Source organism: Clinocottus analis, unplaced genomic scaffold, assembly GCF_023055335.1.
Source record: "Clinocottus analis isolate CAN_PGR_092001 unplaced genomic scaffold, fCliAna1.0.p SCAF_22, whole genome shotgun sequence".
Taxonomy (NCBI): Eukaryota; Metazoa; Chordata; class Actinopteri; order Perciformes; family Cottidae; genus Clinocottus; species Clinocottus analis.
In genome coordinates this window covers 7,587,081-7,609,146 of record NW_027175954.1, presented here as the reverse complement: position 1 = coordinate 7,609,146, position 22,066 = coordinate 7,587,081, and the positions used below count along the sequence as shown (strand labels likewise).

At 41.4% G+C, this 22,066-nt stretch overlaps 1 protein-coding gene across 2 annotated transcripts; it reads right to left on the bottom strand.

Moving 5' to 3' along the window:
• Positions 1-363: 363 nt before the first annotated feature.
• Positions 364-21,214, bottom strand: prss12 (serine protease 12). 2 transcript variants are annotated; one of them, XM_068589203.1, is made up of 13 exons: positions 20,680-21,214; positions 19,115-19,253; positions 17,815-17,987; positions 17,120-17,270; positions 16,328-16,506; positions 15,494-15,635; positions 15,183-15,403; positions 12,904-13,045; positions 8,084-8,289; positions 7,386-7,464; positions 6,617-6,739; positions 3,234-3,529; positions 364-1,741 (listed from the first exon to the last, which is right to left on the bottom strand). In XM_068589203.1, the coding sequence occupies exons 1-13, from the start codon at positions 21,011-21,013 to the stop codon at positions 1,410-1,412; spliced, it is 2,517 nt and encodes an 838-aa protein (XP_068445304.1). In that variant the 5' UTR covers positions 21,014-21,214; the 3' UTR covers positions 364-1,409. The 2 variants fall into 2 exon arrangements, with proteins under 2 accessions (XP_068445304.1, XP_068445305.1); XM_068589204.1 differs by having other exon boundaries at positions 17,120-17,267.
• Between the last annotated feature and the right edge of the window lie 852 nt (positions 21,215-22,066).

The following is a 22,066-nucleotide window of genomic DNA, read 5'->3' as shown; positions in this document are numbered from 1 at the left end:
TGTTGCCAACATTGTATGCAGCTTCTCACTGTAGCTGTTTGTCTCAGTTCTTAAATGTGTGTTCGGTCAACATGACTTGTTTGCTTTGTAAAGGAGGACAATTCCAAAAATGACATTCCCGTCGACCCTGTGATTAACTAGTGACTGTGTGTGTGTGTGCGTACACATTGTCTGACATAGTAGTGCTCACTTTGACAGTTTGTAGTCAGAAAGAATCCTGAAAGAGCTCTGTTGTTGCAGCTCATGTCACCTTTCAGACGTGAAGGAATGACAACATTTCAGAAAGTGCATACAGAAAAGGTTTCTAAATTAACAGACGAGCCATTATGACTCAAAACTTTAAGAGTCTTTACTGAACACACAACAAACTCACTTTTATTTATTTTTACAAAAATGTATGAAGAAATTGTACAAACATTAAATCATAACACAGTCAGTAAACATCAAATAATAAGGCAGAGTTGTTTTTTTCAAGTGTACCAGATTGTCTCCATTCAGTGTTGTCAAGTCTGCAATTTTATTACATGAATTAACAGCGTCAATATGACAAATCAACACTGAGAAATGCTGTCATGTGCTTCGATTCAGGGACACTTGAGTCCCTCTCTTTCTCTGCAAATGTTAAACAGCACTTAGACAAGTATAAATACTGACTTAATGCAAATTATAAATGCCTGAGTAATTACTAAGACCTGAAATGTGTTTTTTACACAGCAAAACAATAAGCAAAATGGAAACATTACAGAAACGGTGATAAAATGAGGTTAAACACATATTTTGGTTTGGCAAATGTCAATATGACTAGAATGCACAAAAGTACTGATTAGTATGTATTAGGTACCTAAAAAGGGGTTCATAGTGCAGGTTTGCAAGGTCATATCATGCCCAATACTTGCTGTGTACGCATGCATGCATACTGTTTTTTTCTGTGGTCCCTTTACATTTTTAATCACAATTTTTCACATCATAAATTACAATGTAACTTTATGACAAAAGCAAGCACAGAAAACATTACCATGAATACAAATGTTTTTGTGTAGTATGCAATGTCAGACATAACAAAAATAAATCTAAGCTACACATCTGCCAGATTCTTGAGTTTAAGTTTATTCTTGCAGCTCAAGAGAATATGTAATCATTAAAATAAGTGCTAATGTGTTTGGATTAGAGAAAACAAAAAGCCTTCCTGTCCAAAAAATAATTAAAATATTATATTTGAAAAAGGTCCAGCGTTGCTTTGTGCTCTCCATTCGGAAATCAGGTTATAACGTACATCACTGAATGATATCAGTTCATCATGACTGACATCTGTTGTTGTATCAACTGTCAAGTGACCAGTTAAACGAGTTTGTCTCGAGTGTCATACTTTCTGATTGGGAGGTCAATTGTTTCCACGTGTCTATCAGCTTTCATCTCCTCGTTTCTTTTCTGTCATCACGTCCAATCACCTTGCGTATCCAGGCGCTGAAGGCAGATACTTTTGTGTAGACGCCAGGAGACTGCTGTGTCCTGCAGGCATGACCCCACGACGTGACCCCGTAAACAACCCAACCCCCTCCCGGACGCTCGCACACCAGCGGACCTCCACTGTCACCCCGGCAACTGTCCACACGCCTTTCTGACTGGACGCTTCCGCCGCATAGCATGCGGCTCGTGAAGGCGCTGTGGAAATGCTGCTGGCAATGACGACGAGGAAGTAAGGAGAGGGGGGCCTGCTGTAGGGTCTTGGAGTATGAGCGGCCTGAAAAATTAGGCAAAGCGTAAGAGTTTAGAAGAGAAGTGGTTGAACGTAATTGGAAGAGCATCACACTTTGTGTCATTGGAAAATAATTATATAATAACCTCTTATCTTATATATCTTTTTATATATATAATATATATCTAACACCTATATCTAATTTAAGTGATCTAAGAGAAAACTAGACTTAGGAACTCGTCTTGGCTCTGGAGGCTTTAGAAAAGCTAGCCTGTGATGGAAGACTTTGGCCAATCACAGGTTGTTTCAGAGAGAGGGCGTTTCAATTGGCTGTGCTGTGCTCCAAATGCAGGTGAGAATGCACATCTCTGCCGGTGGTGAAAGCCTGACTCAAAGGCCAAAAAGATCTTACAGAAAAAGTTACTATTCCAGCATTTGCCTGCAAAGCAACCTGGACTTATTAAAAAAGAGAGTCTAAAACAGGGCTGACAGGGCTTGCTAATAGTTTGGCCTTCTACCAACCGTAGCCAAAGGCTCACAGCCTTCAAAATAAATGACTAATACTCACACAGGTTACAATATGAATTGTGCATATACGCCCGTGCTCATCTGGTGAGAGTGACAAAGGACAGATCAAATTTGTGGATGTGAATCACCCAAGCGTTCCTCATGTGCATGACTTTATATATATATATATATATATATATATATATATATATATATATATATATATATATATATATATATATATACTCCACTTGCCTCAACCTCTGCAACAAGGCTTTGACTTTTTTTCAGCTATTAGGGGGCTTTAATTGAGAGATGTATCATCTTGAAGGTTTCTGGCAGAGTCTAAGGGGCTGTTTCTTCCATCTTATGAAGGTTCACATTTCATATATTTTCTGTCTCTTCAAAAAAGAAAAAATCCCTTGCATGCAGTCTTGTTTCTATTCTCTTACTCTGATACACATACAGTCACTGGTTGCTTTCTGTAACTCCAAGCATGGAACGTCTGTAGCCCAATTCTTTTCTGTCCCCTAATATTCTCTCCTCTTCTACTGTAACCCACTCCACAGGGACATGATCCTTCCATGGCTTTCCACAACCCAAGTCTCAACAGTGTTGGGGTTTTGTCCTGGCTCTCTATGACCACACAGTGTTATCAACTATAACTCCCCCCTCACACACATAGACACACTCACCTTTCAATAGGGAGCACATGTTTTTGCATATGTGTGTACTCTTGCCCTTTGTGACTACATTGCTATGATTAATGACATCATCACGTTATTAAGAGATCACTAACAGATGTGTGTCGGTTTACACTGTCAGACAGATACTGAGCGTGAAGTCAAGAAAGTGTAATTACTGGTGGAGGATTCTCTTCTATTGTATTACTTAAAAACAAGTTCTGTTAAATATTTTTTATTTAAATGTGTTGTGTATTTACAAAAGTGCGGACGAAAGGAAATTATGTCATGATTTGCCCTCCAGTATTCACCTCCCCCTTTACACACAAACACACAAACACCCTCACCCGTGTCACCCCAGCCGGTAATGTGACAGTTGCTGGCTTGTTTGAGCACTCTCTCCTTCCTCATGGGCAGACAAGCGGGAAGAACATGACGGCTGAATGACACACACTCCCCCAGCATCTGGCCCACTGCCCCCGGTGACAGACGAACCAAGGCCAGGTCGTAATCGTTACTATGGGAGCGGTAGCGTGGGTGGAGGACAATCTGATCGACGCCATACTCCTCTTCGTATTCCTCAGGGACGAGGGTGTGGTAATCACCCACTCTAACTTTATACTGCTTCGTGCTGTTTCCATACCTGCAGAGATGAATACAGGGTGTGAGAGGAATCTTACCTTAAAGTATAGCTTGTTTTATTCTTTCAAATAAACATTATTATGTTATATTCCTTGTTTAAAATTGTCTTGCTGTTTTTTATCTACATTTTCTATTATCTATACTGTTTGTGTTCCCTCTGAGGCTTGTGTTTGATTTGCTCAATCAGACGGCCCGTAGAGCTTTGCCAAGAAACTCATCAGCTACATGGTTTACATGTTTCTCAGTTGGACCCTCTTCTTCAACTTAACATTATTAAAGTCCTTTTATACATTCCATCAAGTCACTATAAATCATGAATAAGAAAGGTTGACACACTCCTTACACTATTTCTCGAGGCTTAACAAGCGAAAACGTTGACAGAGAGCAAGTATAGGGAAGGCACGAATGATAACAAAAATTCTGTCATTGCGTCTGTGTGTTTATGCTTTCAACTGACTCATAGGTTGACATAATTAAGTGTTTCCATGCTTTTAATTTACTTGTTGAAGATGTTTGGCCAAGTGGGAGAGAAGGAGCAGAGAGACAAGTAGGGTAAGTCAGGGACAAGGGGGAGGGAGAGAGAGGAGTGAAAGAAGGAGGCCTTTTTAATAGAGCCAAGTGTCTGTGTCCAGTTACAACCGGTGGAGTGTTTCCGGAAAGATTTCCTGACCTGGGAATGCCACAGCGTTTCTTGCAGAGTGAAGACTGCTGACCACTCACTTGCGTACAGTACATATCCACCAGGCAAAATGTCAGTATTGAAATGGAGTGTTAGTGTGACATCTAAGTTACCTTTCACACGTTGTTGTTGCTTATAACAGTTCCAAATCTGCTGGAGGTGTTACTGTTGGCCTGTCACTAGCTGTACAGCAAGAAGGTATAAATAGGTTTGATATGTTAACGGCATGTGACCATTGACGTGAGGTCATTATTTATGAACCTGCTAATGGTAATGGTAGTGTAAGGGATAAGGTAACATGATTGCGTTTGGTGGTGGCACGTTAACGTCCTCTGTGCTTGTGTGCAAATTAGAGCAACAGATGGGTATTCTAACTTCTTGATGTATTTCCTGTATATTGTATGACCGCATGGGTGCATTTATTTGTTGGTGCTGTGTGTGCTTGTATGTGTATCGCCCTATTCTGGTTACTACATAAGAAAGGTGACACTGCAAAGTCGGAAGTCCCTATCTCGGTCTGCATGCTCTGGCTTGCAAGCAGCAAATTACTTTTCAAAGCTGTTGCGGCGAAGGCTAAAAGCTCGGAGCACAGACGACTGATACGTGATCAGGCAGGCAAGAGAAGTGCTCTGTAGTGTCTGACCTTTTGTGTCTGCGTACATGGTCTAAAATAACAAATACTTACGTACAGCTAAAACTACCTTTTACGTTTTCTGTCATGTTTTATGACTGTGTAGTGTATGGGTGTGGACTTTGAGTATCCCTTGAGTAAAATAAAAAGTCTACCATCAATTCTTAACTGAGGAACTGAGGAAAGTTGATTTGCTCTACAAATGTTTTGCTAATCTGCAGCTGTCGGCAAAATGTTACTTTAAAAGGAGTGTCATCAATCTGAATGTGACAGACGAATTTCAGGAGCTACAAATAAAAAAGAAATGCCTGAGGCTTTCGCTAAGTGAGCACCTTGCATTAACATACAATCAATTTGTTTGGATAAAGTCAATCATTTATTTACTCTTGCATAAGCAAGTTGTGGCATTCAACGACAAGAAAAAACAGATTAAGACAAGAGTGTTATGGATGGGGCCAACTATTGTGGCTACTGTGCAGTTTTAAATTACTTACCATGTCAGGAAAGCTTCAGATAGTATAAATAGTTATGTCAATCAGCAATTACTAATTGCAGTTTTTCCGTTAATCAGTTGAAGAGAAGTCCTGATTGCTAGATCCCTAATGGTCTTAATGTGCAGCATAGCACAGATGCCTGTTTCCTGTGTGTGATGTTTAAAGGAAGAAGGTTTAAAAGTCACATTGTAGAGTTCAGGTTTCTGCATTAAGAGTACAACAAAGGGACTGTGAATGCCTGGAGAAATGGCACTGATTAGGATGTAGTGAATGACCTCATCCTCTCTACTATTTGGAAATGAGAATTTACAGCAGAAGAGCTGCTGGTGCTAGTAAAAAGTTCTGGTTTCCCCAAACCCAAATGTTGAACCAATACTTGATAAAATGACATAAAATATATTAACCCCTAAAATACAGTCTAAGACCCTTACATGTCCTGCACAAATATTAAAGGCAGGATCTAGGGTTAGTGCACTCACAGCCGTCAACTTTCTCAACTTTTCACCAATTTGCAGTCTCTCTCTGTTCAATTCATTTTTCTTTTCCTTCCAGCTGCCCTCTCTGCTCTATACATTAAGTGATTGATTTCATGTTGGTGGTGCCATGTGGAGGCCCCCAGATGAATTTCTGTCTGACTCTCTGTCGCCTGCACCACAACCACAGCCAAACCACCCACTGATCACTGCTTACATTGTTGAGGTTCTCATGTGTCTGTCAGGCTCGAATACGCTGAAGGAGTCAATAGGTTGTTTAGTTTGGGGGTTGCTGAAGCTGCAGGAAAGGGAAAACGTATGCATATGTATACTCATATTGTATTGAATAAAGGTAACTTCAAACCTCAAACAAGTGCCGAAAATCTAAACAGGCAATATTAAAGGTAGATTGTTTGTGTATGCGCGTTAAGAAAGCAGCTTAAATAGTGGATTTATGGCACAAAAGTATTCCATGATTAAGTTGTAACTTGTTTATTTAAATAGAATATTTAATTATTCTGCCACCACACTTAAGCCAATCTCTGATGCTGACAGAAGAAATTGCTCACTGTCCAGCGTTGTAGGCGCGTGAAAAAGGCCAGTGGTCCATGATGAGAGGGGAGGCCCTCGTTGTGAAGCGTGTTTTGAGAGGACTGTGAACACTTACGCAAAAAAGATACGTTATTATTTCCTGGCCTCCAGACTGAACCTGCTGCATGAGATGAATTGGCTTTTAAAAGTTGAACATGGCCTTTCCAATTGTGACACATACATGTGTGTGTAAGTGGTTGCCGGGGTGTGTGTGTTTGACCTCTTGAAGCAGTGTGCCGAGGTGAGGACCCAGCAGGTGTCAATGAGAGTCGCTCCACACACCAACCTCCCGTCTCCTCGAGATCCTCGCAAACGAACCGCAGCCTGCCACGGCCAGCCACCCCTACACACACACACACACACACACACACACACACACACACACACACACACACACACACACACACACACACACACACACACACACACAAAAGCATTATAAAAGTGCACAGACCGTACTATGTACTGTAAAGTCAGCTTGTGGTGACAGGAATTCTATCCAAACATGATTTATGTGATTTTCTTGGAGAACACTAACATTAGCATACCTGGCACACAGAAAGAGTTTACATGCAGCTATCTGAAGTGTTAGCATGCCGAATGTCATCTAAACACACCCACACAAACACATAAATGTGACCGCACACACTCTATAAATGTTACTTATCTCTCTGTTTATTCCAACCCCTTTCCGTCTCTTTCTATCTCTTTCTCAGACACAACATGAACACGCACACACAGAAAGCAAAACAGAGAAAGTCATAACCATGGGATTTTCTTGTTCAATTCCGGTGAGTTGTTCTGTATGTGCGCCTGTTTCTCTTTAATGTAAATCATTTTGATGACATTCTTACTCACTTCCCACGCTTCCCTGTTAATCACATACACTTTTTTTTTACTTAAATGTGTCCAATCTTTTTTTCTATATGTCTCTGGCAGGCATCCTCTGTGCTGTCATTATTCCCTCCTGTCCATTCCAGCCAGCTTACCTCAGAGAGTTTTCTCCTCCTATGATTCGGCGCTGGCGACTGTGTATAAGCCGCAAACCACAAATTGAGTTGACAGGATCTGACAGAGACAAAAGAGAAACCATTGGATGTGAATATGTGAGAGTGTGTGGGAGGAAGATGATTGTTAAACCATACATTTGGGCTCAGATGTTGCTCTTATTAAATATTTAGACTCATTAAAAAAACAATGTTGTATAAATAAATAAAATAAATGGAGGGGTGGGGGTCATTTTCATAGTCTGTGTATGTGATGTTAAATTCCACAGGCATAGGTTGAGCACTTTTTTATAAGCTGTAGTTCATCATACTAAAGAGAGAAAACGCCCTCATGCACATGTGCATGTGAGAAATGGAAGTAACTGCATATGTGCAGGTAATGGATAGCATTGGGTGAGTCTGCCCTGATGTGTGACAGACAGGGTGAAGTAATAACATTGCTATTTCTATTTTACCATCTGGATAAGCACAACCTGAAGTCCTGCCCGCTTTCTTCTCAGAATCTTAACTTCTGGCTTTTCTTTCGTCATTTGTTTCTCATTAATTTTTCAGCGTATATAAGATAATGGAAATGTTTGCTAAACACACTAGTCTCAGGCATGCTGCTTGATGCACACTCATGTGCTCCAAATCAATCGCTCGAGCTCCATTCAGTTTGAGTAAAAAACAGAACGACTGACCTTTGACCTCTTGGTAGCTGTCTTGCAATTCACCATAGTCACAGATGACCCCGGCGTCCTCACTGTGGCGACAGTTGTGTGTGCCGGGTGCCTGTTTGATGCAATCTGCTAACGAGCGCTCCTCGCCGCTGCACTTCACATTGTCCACGTGGATGGGCCCTGTCCCTTCCCCGAAGTATGCCATCACACGGGCCTTTGCCACACCACTGTAGAGGATGGACAGGACCCAGAAAACACAATGTTATTATATCTCAAGTTTCACGTTCGTTTGTGCTGGGGACAAAACAAAAAAGAAATCTGTCTCACAGTAAAATCTATCTATATCCAAAGACAAGATAGCGATAGCGACACATTCAAGAGCAAACAAATAGAGTTTACAAAACAAAATGAACATCAACAAAAAAGCAAATGTGTGTTCACAGCAAACACGGAAAGTGTTACATGCAAAGTAAATGTACAGATGCAATAGGTTGCAAAGACGCAAATTTTTCCAGCGGGTGGCTCGTATGACACATTTAAGACTGCGGGAATATTCCATTTGATGCGGGGAGAACAGAGTGTTGCACGCAGCGCAAATTCGCGAGAGTTGACATTTTCAAACGCGATGAACGCTAAATTGTGTCAGCCAATCAGCTTTGAAACAAAGGTAAGCCACGCCCCCTTTGTCGCAGTGCGAATAATCGCGCCACATTTGGTGTGAACACCTTTTTATTGTCCTGCGAGAAAACTGACGCGGTAAACGGGGCGTAATTTTGGGTGGTAATGCGAAAAGCTTCAGAGCCGGTTGACTTAGATGATCGACTATCAATACATAAACTATTCCAACGTGTTGGGATCAATTCAAGCTTAACTCTTGGAACACAGACGCTGGTTAGTCGACTTCAGAGACATTAAGTGACTATGAGGACACAACAATAAAAAAATGTACTCAGCTTTCAGCTTGAGTCTAACAGGTAATGATTAAATTATAACATTCAATTCAAAACTCCACTGATGGTCAATGGAGAGAGGCCAGCACTGGACTAATGTGCTCCCTGCACTTAGTGTTTTTTTAACTGAAGCTGCAACAGAATTTTTAATGTAGCAATGTCTGTTGTGTGCAATAGTTAGATAAGATTTAAGTATAGGATGTGCATTTTTTTGTTTTGTCTTCTTTGATTTGTTTTGTTGATTTGATTCTTTGAAGTGCTTAAAACTCTTTCACTCTTTTTTTATTGTTTAATTCTGTGTATCTTTTTCACGTGACCTTTAATCGTGTCCCAACCACTGAAGAGCTGAACGCTTGCCGAACACATCTTTCTGTCTTCATGTGTAAGGATATAGGTGATGACATCTTTGTATAGATGTTATGGTTTGACATTCTCTGTCTGTGACGCAAACCAGGTCACACCCGTTTCACAATCTGATAACAACAGTATTTGTGTCACTTTCTCACCTCTGACTTGAATTAGCAAATAGCTAACACACAAGGCCGTAGGTTGAGATGAGCCTATGTCGGCTGTAACTGTGATTTTAATTAAGATTGATAGATAACCGACTCAAAGGGTCTCGTGTTGCGTCCCTGAGGTTTAATGGGTGGCAGGTCTTGTATCCCCACTTATCCAGAGGGAATCTCATGTCTCATGTCTGAAGGAGACATCTAGCAGTGTGTCTGTGTCTCCAATAGCTCCCTGAGTGGTACTTAGCATGCAAAGCGTGAACCTCCAAGTCACTTGGAACGAAGCCGAGAGCCTGACATCAAGCCTGCTTTTTGTGTTTCTGTGACAACACACAGTAACACCATGTCATCATGTTTCATGTACTGTCCGTGTACAGTGAATTATCTTCAACATATTGCATTGACACATTTCTTAACTCGGCATGTATTTTTGTTAGATCTGTTTTACATTTTCCAAGGGACGATGGAAGAAAAGTTGCAGCAGCAGTGACTTGGATGCATCTTGAGCTGCAGGTAACGGGCACTTACTGCAGTTTGGACAAACTTCCTGAATTGAAGAAACCTGTCTTACTGTTTCTTTTTTATCACATGCTGGTCACAGTCAATAACCTCACGAAAGCGAGGTGAGCGCAGTTGCTCTCCACCTACTGCATGGTCCAAGGATCTGTTGCCAGAACAGAGAGCTGATTGACTCAAACACCAGGTTGAAACACCAGGTTTTGGAGAACATCCTATATTTCTGTGTAATTGTAATCGCTTAAAGCTAGATTGTGGGTTATTAGTTAAATGTTGTTTAATGAAGCTTTAATCTAAAAACAAATCTTGTGTGGCCGGTCATGAAGCTTATTTATACGAAACATATCAAAACGAGCAGCAAAGTCTTTCCCAGGCAGACAAACTGTAACTGTGTCTTTATCTTTATCTTCCTGTGTATTCTTTGAAGGCTGCTGAAAACTGTCCGACTTGACTGCAGTTTTGTCTCAACACTCCCTGCTGCTGCCGCCTACTCTCGTCCACTTTCAAGGTGAGGCAGTTCATCTCCAATGAGCCAATTCATTCACGTTCAGAGTTTCCGTTTTGATTTTGACATACTAAAATCTCCTGTTGTTTCAGTTCATGCACTCATATGTTTCCCACCTCCTTAATTATCCACACCTGCCCTCAATTACTCATCTGCCCTTGTTGTTCTACCCTTTTATATGCTTCCTTGATTTCCCAAGCCCTGGTTTTTCTTGCTGTTTACCTCTATATGACCACCTGCTTTTTATTTTTTTGGAAAAGAACACACCTTTCATTCTGTGTCGTACATTTACGTTTTTGCCTTTTGCCACATTTGCAAAAATACAACATGAATGGCTGTAGGAAGACAAATAAGCTCTCTTTAAAGTCAGCTTTAAAGTCAGTTATTGTTTTCAGGTTATTGGTACAAAGATTGTTCAGGACAAACTCCGCACAAATAACATTGATGCCAAAATACAATTTTAAAAATGTTGTATATGTTCAGTTCAGTTTAATGTAGGTCCTTATTCAAGGTGACTGTGGGTCAAACTGTTGTCTTTGAATATTGTGTGTGTGTATGTGTGTGTGTGTGTGTGTGTGTGTGTGTGTGTGTGTGTGTGTGTGTGTGTGCGTGCGTGCGTGCGTGCGTGCGTGTGTGTTATAGTTTTATCACCCCCGGACCAACCTCTAACCCTCGGAGGCCTGCTGTGTATGCAATGACCTTTCACCACACCCTGTGTGAGACGAAATGATGATCCTTAAAGGACGTTTACACACCGCCAACATGCTTCCCCGCTCTCACGCGTACGTGTTCAAGATGTGGCTTTAATTTACAAATATATATTTCAGAAGATTGGGTGGCTAAAGCTAAATTCAAACAAAATTACTTTCAAAGTAGTTAGATCGCTGTACTGCTCACACTACACGTCTTGTTTTGCCATTGGGAGTCTTAAAGTTGTTTAGTTACAGTACCTGACTGACTTGTGACAGGGGCATCACACACTCCAAGATCCTACACAGTTTTGTCCCAAAAACAAGTGTGCGTAGTGACACGGGTGTTCACGTAATACATATAATTATGTGTTCATATAATAACTTGACGTCACTGTGTTATATTTATTGATGCAAACGTCCACCACCCTAGATGCGACTACAACAACGTTGGTTCGTTCTTGCAAATATAACACGTAATGGACACAGGTGAGACAACCCCTGAGGTTTCCCCTCAAACTGTGTCTACGCTACATATCTGGAATGCGTCTGTGATGCACCCACAAGCCCTTAGAACAGTATTGCTCGAGGCCCAAGACATCGTGGATTTCCCTCTGATTCAATGGCTTTTGTCTAGGAATTTCAAAGATTGAAAATCAGGGTTAACGTTGTGTAGTGTGAACTAAGCAAGAGGGAGGAGTGTCCCATGCAGAGCAGTGATAAGAGAGAAAAGAAAGGCTGTTTGTTACAGTACAGTTTGTGCCTTCCCATCAAATTGTCGATGTTTTTTAAATCAGCACAGTGTCTCAGCGGGAAGAGATAATGGGCCACGAGAAAATGAGATGAGGTAGTTCCCTCAACATATCTTATCACAGTGCATATGTCATATGCACAATCAGCCTGCACTTTAATTGGATGTTTATCTTGGCTCTGCAAAAGGGCACAGCTAAAACCTCTAATAAAAGCAGCTGGCAGCAGACCGGACGGAGGCTATAAGAAGTGCTCAAAAACAATTTGCAAAGATTGATTAATAAAAAACAGTAATCTTTAATGATTCTAAGCATATTTTAGTTTTTCCATTGTCGGTCTGGTTGAAACTCAAGACGAGCGTGATGAGGTGCAAACTGAAAACAGAAGGGTTGAGGGATGAAAGCCGGACAGAGAAAGTGGGAGCAAGTGTATAAGACAGATGCCAAGTTTAAGAAGTGATGATTGATTTTGCAAACAGAGAAAGTGTGGCTTTATTTAAGTAAGTGTAATGTATAGAGTGATCACATTGGAATTCTCCAACATGTTACTAGCTTTCAAACATCCTCACCATGAAAATGAAATAATTGGGAGCAAATTCTCAACTGAGTCAACTGTCAACTTTTCATTATTTCAGTTTAGAAGCAAAACCGCACAAATGTACAACTTTCTCAAAAGTTAATGTTTCCAAGCTTTCTCAAGCTTCTATTGTACAACACTTAGTGTCTTTGAGTTATTTTCCATTTTCAATTTTTTGGTGAATTGTTTTTCTTCTCCATTTTGTTAGCCAAATGACAAATGTAGTGATCCATGATAGTTATCAATATTCAAAATAATCATTTCAAGAACGTTGTCTTCCCGTAGGGCATTCTTTCTGTTCATGCATACAAGTCAGCGTGCAAGTTGTACATGTATCCATACATACCTGTATCCTAACTGTCGACACACCACCTCGGCATCGCGATCAGTCCATCCGTCATCACACACAGTGCCCCATTGTCCAGACAGATAGAGCTCCACTCTGCCTTCCCGAGGGCTCTCTCCTCCCACAATTCTTACCAGCACACCTGAAGAGCACACATGCGCACAAACGCAATTTAAACTGACTACAGAGACTCACGCACAGGTTTATTTATGTTCTCTGATGTTACCCAAAACCACTTAGTTGAGAAATATTCAAAGACAGTATACACATACTCTCCAAAAAAAACAACTGATCCTCCAGGCTAGCATGTCTAGTGAATGGGGCATGTGTGCTCATGTTGCCGAGAAAGGAAGTAGCTTGAACACCTTTCTGTTTTCATGCACATTAATACTCTTGTTTTTAGACTCCTGTCGCTGTGAAAAGACCACTGTTTAGTCTCGCCTCACTGTTCTTCACATGCTCCCTTTCTTGTTCTTTCTCTCTCAAATGGTATTCACTCACACTGTTAATCAAATAAGTCTGGGCTTGAGGTTGGAACCATCCATCATCATTTGTCTGCACACAGATGCCTACACATACACGCACTTCCATGCGTAGACCATTTTAGGATCAGTTTACACTCTTGCCAAGTGTTTGGAATTGTATGCCATTATGTTGGTTGTGTTCTGTAGCTCAAACATTGTATTGCACTGTGTTGAGTTGAATGGCATGTGTGTGCCACATATAGACATTGTGTGGCACATATGAATAATAAGAGGCGGGAAATGAATGTAGGGAGAGTTAATTGTGGGAATGTTTACTTCTTTGTTGGTGTTTGCTATTGAGGAAATGCCCATCTTTGTCCTCTCCCTTAGAACGACAAACAATGTTGGCCCTGTCAGCACACACAAGTTAAATTGCTGCTCTGATATAACCCTAATGTGATGGTCCAACTGTGTGTGTGTGTGTGTGTGTGTGTGTGTGTGTGTGTGTGTGTGTGTGTGTGTGTGTGTGTGTGTGTGTGTGTGTGTGTGTGAGTGAGAGAGAGAGAAAGATCAAAGCCTAGCCTGGCTTATCTGCTTTGTCTCCTTTTCCAAAAACAACATAAACCAATCTGCCTGTCGCATGTTAAGCGGGAAAGAGGGATTTGTGTGCACACAGACACTCAAACAAATGCACACAAACACACACGAACGCTATGTAGTTATGACACACGTTCTTTAGAAGGTGTTTGTAGAGAGAGGGTGTCCCTTAGACTCTTCAAAAAAAAAACATAAGCTACTTTAACTCAATTTATGATCACTTAAAGAAATCATGATGTATCCTTTCTGTGACATTCACCAGAAATATCAGACTCATATCTAGTACATTCAACATTATATATCTGATCCACTACTGGTTCCATCCAGCTCCATGAGCATACATCTTTATTGGTGTCTGGGGGCTATAGAAACAGGCTTGATTAATGATGCCATCCTTAAACTTTCTCTCCCTCTTTTAAGCAAGTAGTAACACCACTAAACCTGTCTGTCTCCTCTCATAAAGAGGTAAAAGGTGCAGTATTTTAGTGTGTCTGGCTCCATATCAACCTACTGGTGCCTGGTAGTTATGCTCTTACTGTTGGAAATAGTGGCATGAGGGAGACCCACATTAGGTAAAGGGTCGCAGTTGGTCCATTTAATCATGATGACTTTACAAGTGTCCCAGTAATAAAGGCCGGACAAGCCAACTAACAGCTGTGCCTATTAGAGTTATGACTTACATCATCCTCTATATGTCTGTTGGAGAATGTTGGCTTTACTCATCTAAATAGGGTGAGATCAAATTGACTGCAGGCTGAGTTTGGCAGAGATCTCAGGAACAGATTTCAGATCAGCTTGCACTTCCATTACCGGGTTTTATGAAGTGAAGGGAATTACATGGAGGCTTTCATCATTTGGTTTCCTGTTCTTTACTGCCTTTTTAAAGTATATGTGTGCTCTTAGTGCAAAGTGTTTCTTCAACAGTGTTTCTTTTAACTCATATTGCTGATGATACATATACATATATATATACATATACATATACATATATATATATATATATATATATATATATATATATATATATATATATATATAAATATATATAAATATATAAAGGTCAGTTGTCAGGATCTTACTGCATATCCGCTATAAAAGTGATTATAATACACATTCAAATCACCTTCAAACACACAGGTAACCAGTGCAGAGATACTAAAATAGTGGTTTATAGTCTCCAACTGGATCTCAAAAAAGAAAGATACAATACAATCTTACTCGTTGGAAGATTCTCTTCGCTGCGATCAGGGTTGCATGCGATGTTAACGTCTTCATGGTGCGTGCAGTCATGACGGCGCCACTCCTTCCTGTTGCACAGTAGTATGCTCGGTTCTTTCCCTGTACAGCTCACATCATCCAAAAGAATGGGTCCTGACCCCACCCCAAAGCGTGGGACTGGGGTGATGTCTAGTCCTTCGGAAAGGAGAGTCTCACCTAATCTGCAAGGTAGACGTGTACACACGCAAACATTGTTTTCTTATTAATGTGTATATAACATTGTTTGGATGTATGGGAATACTTCACGTTACCTGTAACCAAGTTGTCGACACACGACTTGCGTGTTAGAGTCTGTCCAGCCATCATCACACACGGTTCCCCAGTGACCACGATAAAATACTTCTAAACGTCCCTCGTAGCTGCTTGTGCCCCCGACCAACCTAACAGAACCATCTGGAGATGAATACAGACAGACAGGCAGGGAGGAAGTCCCCAATGAGAATACATTTTACATTTATTTGTATTTTTCCTGGCCTTTCATCCGCATAAAGCTTAAAAAAAATCCAGAATAGATTGAATTGTTGTTATTGACCACAATATTCTAACACAATGCTGCAAATCCCCCCAAAACGCTATGCAGTCATTTCTGCCAGTAAAAAAGCTCTGAGCATAGACTTAAAAGCCCCTATCTGTAGCTTGACGCTGATATCTAAAAAAAAAAAGGCCATACCTTTTTCAAAGAGAACATTTTGACTAGTCATACGATATATTGATGTTGCTTCTATTGTTTATTTTTACCAGATAAAGTGCATTGAGTCCGTTAGTGCTATAGAAATAAAATGTGTTATTACTATTATTATGAGAAAAGGAAAGGCACAGGTGTAACTAACAACTTAAATGATTGCTAATCAATATAGGCACCAGATATGGAATGCAACCATTATTAATGCTATCAGTTACACTTATGTTTGACAAGTCAAAATGTCTGTTGGCTCCAGGATCACAGCTTCAGGGGTCACGGGTACATGCAAACCCTTTTTCCAGAATAAGGTGTTCATTTCTGGAGGGGTTTCCATATCATATATCTGATAAACAAATATGTGAACATTATGGATTGCTTATACCGAACCAGGTTCTTGTTCTACCTGTAAGAGGGTTACAGGACACTCCTGCAGCTTCAGAGTGCAGACAGTTGTGTTCCCCCCAGGCACTTTTTGGACACTGCTCCAGAGTCAGCTCATTGCCTGTACAACGCACCTCGTCCAGCCACACACGGCCTGAACCCTTGCCAAAATGGGCCTGGCCCCATGCCCTTGCCACACCACTATAAAGAACAGAGAAGGTACAGAAGAAAGGTCTGGTTTCCAGTCATAGTTACACAATGAAAAACAGATGCACTGACAGTAAAACAGATGCACTGACTTGTTCAAAATATTGGACTATCAATTAGTTTTGTTTAATCTGGATAGCAAATGGAATAAAACTATTGTATTTCAAATAAAAAAAAATTCCAAATTGCTTGTAACGCATATGACTGTGAATACATAGACATTGCAAGACCAACACCACAGTGGCATACACACAAAACGCACACACGAACATTTGTGGAGAGTGTAGTGTTGCTGAATATGCATATCTCTGTGGTACTAGAATTCATGCAGGAACAATGAGCCTGATTCAGTATCTGACCCCCAGATGTTCTTTACTGCTCGCTCCTCTCTTCGTGTGTGTCCGAATGGAAAGAATACTTCTCATACTTTTGGAGACAGAGGAAGAGACAGACGGCTAGACACCCACATTAGCTCATTGAAGCTTCTTTCTTCACACTTTTCCTCTTTTTCTTTTACTCACAATACAACACTAGTTCTAATGAATCTGAAGATGAACATTAATGTGTGTGTATGTGTGTGTGTGTATATGTGTGTGTGCCCCTTCACCTCAGCCCCAACTGTCGACACACCACCTCTGCATCACTGTCGTCCCATTGGTCGTCACATATGGAACCCCACTGCCCTGTATGGAAGACCTCCACTGTGCCCTCTGATCCTGAGCGACCTCCCACCAGCCGTATGGGGAGCACCGCTTCTGCTGATACCAAGCAAAAATACACACATTATCACATATTACACTTAAATGAGCAGTATTCGACGCTCAGAGCCTTACTATATCGGCAAACAACTATTTGCTTTTAAAAGATATAGGGGAGTAATATTCACCTGAGCAGAGAAGGAAGTCCCTCTGTGTGTGTTGTTATCTGAGCTTCACTCTGCTGCGCGTGCATGTTAGTGCACGTGAAAGCATGAGCGTGCCCCCCTCCTCATCTCTCCCCCCTCCCTCAGGTATAGCATCTTTCCACTTCACATGCATCGACAGATTTGGTGCATCCCCACATCACAATGTCCAGAACCGTTGAGAGGCAATACATATGCTTTTAATTTCGCTTTTAGCAACTTTAAAGAATCAAAATGCTGGGATATTTTTCATTTTATTTTAAAGCATGTATTGAGGACGATGATTCTAAAACTGAGTAAGGGGTGTATAATTGTTAAAGAGTTATCAGATCTCGAATATTCGTTCAAAGAACCTCGGTCCAGCCATCACAGACCTACAATTCCCCATGAAGAGTGTGTACCTTGCTGCTGTATGCAAGTGATGGCTGCAGCCAGAGGACATTCCCCTCCATTCCAAGTAGTCTTAGAACATTGGAGCAGGTCCGGCTCCTCTCCTTGGCAATGGACTGCTCTCCAATGGAGCTTGGCCATGCTCAGCCGAAACAGGGGAACTTCGCGTGCACGACCTGAGATCCTTGAAGGGGATCAATAAGCAAACAAATTACTTTTACTAATTTAAAATACTTTTTGGGACAGTTATGCTTTCTTAGATAGTGTCAGCTTGGAAACATGAGCAAAGGGCCCCAGCTGGAATCAAAGCCTTATAAAATATTGCTGGTGCTCTTCCTGTTGAGCTACTGAGGTGCCCCTGAGACAGCCCCCCTGACCCTTCAACCCAGTATCCTCGAATAAAAATGTTTAAGATAAATGCAACCTCATTATAGTTGCTTGACACTTCTTTTTTTCATATCATCTGAAATAAATCCTGCAGCCAGGCAAAAGGAGGACCATCTCAGAAGAAAACGTACAGCAGTATATAAAGCCTGGGAGCAGTAACTCTCTGCCATCTGTATTTTCATACTCTGCCATTCCAGGGCCAATGTGGCCAGCAGTTTTACACCCAACAGCTTCAATAACCGACCATGTGAAAGTCATCACCAACCATTCCAGCTGACATATGTCTGACATTTGACCTCTTTTCTTTCCGCTGAGGATTTCCATTGACTCCTGTGTGTAATATGCACAGACAGCCATGTGTTCATTTCAATATGTGGGCTAGCGCTGATGTTGGTGTCAATATGTAGTGTGTTAACAGAATGTCTCTGGATGTTCTCTTGACTGAGAGAACATCAACACTATGTATTTATGATCTGTCTGCAGACTTCCTGAAGATGCTGCAAATCAGGGGCTCATGTAGCACAAAAGCATCTCCAAATTCAAGACCATGATACATATTTGTGTGTGTGAGAGAGACTGAGACAAAGAGAGAGTTGGTAACAAGGTAAATAGCTGAGCACTGAAGGTATTTAAATACCTCTAGGGAAAAGGGGGGTTGGAATGCAAGAGCCACACAAGAAAAGTACAAAGACTGTGGAGAGAGTGTATGCATGTGTATGTCTGTGTTGAAAGTATTGTGAAATTCCCACCAAAATCCATCACACTCCTACCAGATGTCAGACCGCTGCAGGCTGCTTCACATTGTGCATTTATATGACAGAAGCTGATTGTCCTTGCACCTGTGTCTGAATATGTATGTAATGGGAAGAGGCAGACAGAGGGCTGCACATCTGAGCGCATGTGTATGCATGTGTGCTCTCTCACCCCTTGCCCAGCTGTCTGCAAACCACTGCAGCGTCTTCGTCCCCCCAGTCATCGCTACAGACAGACCCCCACACTCCTCCCAGATAGACTTCCACCCTGCCATCAAGTTTGGAGCGTCCTCCTTGCAGACGCACAGAGCCTGGTATGGAAATGGGGTTGGAGAACAGTAGATGCTTAATAATACAGCATGTATAAAATAGGCGGCAAAAGATGACACTAAAGAGATATGTCACACCACATGAAAATATACAGGCAAGGTGTCAGAGAGAGTGAAATAGAAAACAACTGGGCGCAAAATCAGGAGGCAAAAAGACAAAATGCTTAAAAGAAGTGGAAAAATGAAAGAAAGAAGTAGGCAGTGTGTATTTGATTTTGTAAGATGACTACATCTTACAGGACTACAACAAGTCTTATAACTGAACCAGTGAATCGCTCTGTTTCAAAACAGCTGCATATAGAAGTTCTCATTGCACTTCTGACTGTGACATACATTGAGCAAACATTTCCTGTGTGTCGGCACATCACAACTACTTTATGAAAAGAGGAAAAACGATATGTGCTTCTGGTTGGCTTTTTTATTGTCACAGCAAGTGACATATTGAGCTATCCACTAACCTTTCTTTTCTTTTCCCAGAGAATCAAAGGGATTTCCTCTGTGGGTGGCCCCATAGGCCAACCTCACTGTCATACAATTGAAGCGATCAAGTTTAGTCACATCCTAATTACGATTTGTAATTAAATGTTTGAAAAAGTTTCCACATAAAAAATAATGTTACAGTGTGTGTCGGTGTATGTTGTTTATTGCTGGAGTAACACATTTATTGTGTGTATCTATTTAATAGATTTGGAAAGAGTCAATGAGCAGCATATCTGAACTTAAATCAGAGACAACATCTGGTGTGGCTATACATCATTTGAGAAAAAGTCATACACAGAGAATAACCAGAATTCACACTTCAAATTTGGCAACCCCTTCACATAATTGTCCCAACATTCGTAATAGTTGGATCAATGTCAATTGCCAGAATGTAATTAGTTCAAGAATGTGAACTTATTGATAGTGTGGTGTTGCCATGTCGAACTATTTAGAAGAGAGATTATATTGAGTACATTCACTTTCTTCTCTGAAGGTTCATGGTGTTATTCCCAAACATACCATATAAGCAAATACTAGTGCACTCATTAAAGCATAAATGTGCTTAGACATGCAGACCCACACCTGGGACACTTCAGGTGTGTCCTGTCGAATGGGTTTTCTGAGTTTAACACAATTAGAGCTCGAAATAGTGTTTAGGCATGGAGTCGCACACCAAACCAAAAACAATGCACAATTATCTGCTATTCATCCGCCCCACAATAAAAAATAATATGTAATAAGTTACAATGTCTTCCTTTGTCAGACTGCATTGATTTTTGATTATGTAATTAATTTGGAGTTTAAGTTGGGTCATTTCAGTTCCTGTGTGTCTAGTTCCAACTGTGTTCGACATGTTTCTACAGAAGAGCATGAAAACCACCACAACACAATCGTCTATTGCTGTGTCTGTACAGGCCTGCGTGTTTACCTTGTTTACAATCGCAGTACCCCCAGTCCACTCTGCCTTTGTGGTTCCTGAAGAAGCACCAGGGTCGAATCCTGCCGTCCGGGTTGCGACAGTGATTGTGCTCTCCTATTCCTTTTCCCGGGTAGCGCTCCTTGAAGCCGTCCACTTCTGTCCAGTTCATGCACCGGGTGCCGGACTCGGTGACGTCTATCGCTCCCTGGTAGAAGCCGCCTTTCCCACGGCTCTGGACGCAGTCCGTGAACGGCAGGATGAATGAAGGCACGCTACTGGAATAACAGAAGCCAGTATTCGCAGCAAAAAGCGCGGCTGTTAGAGCAATAAATGGAGCATTCATGTTTGGTCTCTGGTTGTCGGCAGCTGAGAACGATGCTTCAATCAGCAGCGTATATCATCATCTGGGGAGACGATTTTTAGTCAGCCTCATCGCCCTACTGTGGGACGAGAGTGAGAACCGGGAAAGGAGACACGTCGCGGATCAATGAAACTCCTATTTGCGTGGGCTACCGGGAAATCAGCAGTCCAACGAAAATACAATATTCGGAGTAATCTCCCCCCATATTGCGATTGTGCACTATTAAATTACTAGTGGCTATTTATAATCCCATTGAATCATAGTATGGTTTCGAGGTCAATTTTCGCAGAATAAAGGGGGGCCGATCCTGTATAATTTGATACATGCTTTATTGTAAGTAGTCAGTTGTGTATAGTCCACTTTGCCTCTTGTTGAGACAACACTACATCATCACCAAAAAGCCAGCAAGCTTACCCTGAGTTTATCTGATAGTTTTGTTCACGTTTATCTGCTTTATGACTTATAAAGCTTATCTTTATTTTAAGCAATGCCTTTTAACATGAACCCATACTACATTAAACAAAATCGTTATACCATCTACTCAAAAGGGTTCACAATTAGGTATGCAAGTCAACAAAACGTGTTCTATTGCATTTAGCTCTTAGCATGTTAATAGTATATTTGTATTAGCCACATCACAGCTGCTGATATGATGCAGTTTGGAACAGAACGACACCGAACTGCGAATGCTTTTATGAATAAACTCACTCTTTTTCCGTGTGTGTGTGTGTGTGTGTGTGTGTGTGTGTGTGTGTGTGTGTGTGTGTGTGTGCGCGCGCGCGCGCGCGTGTGCGTGTAATGACCACGGTGATCAAAGACTTTAGTGAACCACAGAGCGCCTCTAGTGAGCGGCGTCTCCCTAAAATTATCTGATTGGAGGATGAATTGGGCAACGTCAAACGAAAGCGTCCTGGATGGTGACATCATCACCCTGCGTCTGTTCAGGCATAGAAGTGTGCGCTCCTAATTCTAACCGGCGTGCGCCGAAACAACACGCCCAGGTTGGCGGAGTAGATACTCGCTAAACCGCTCCAC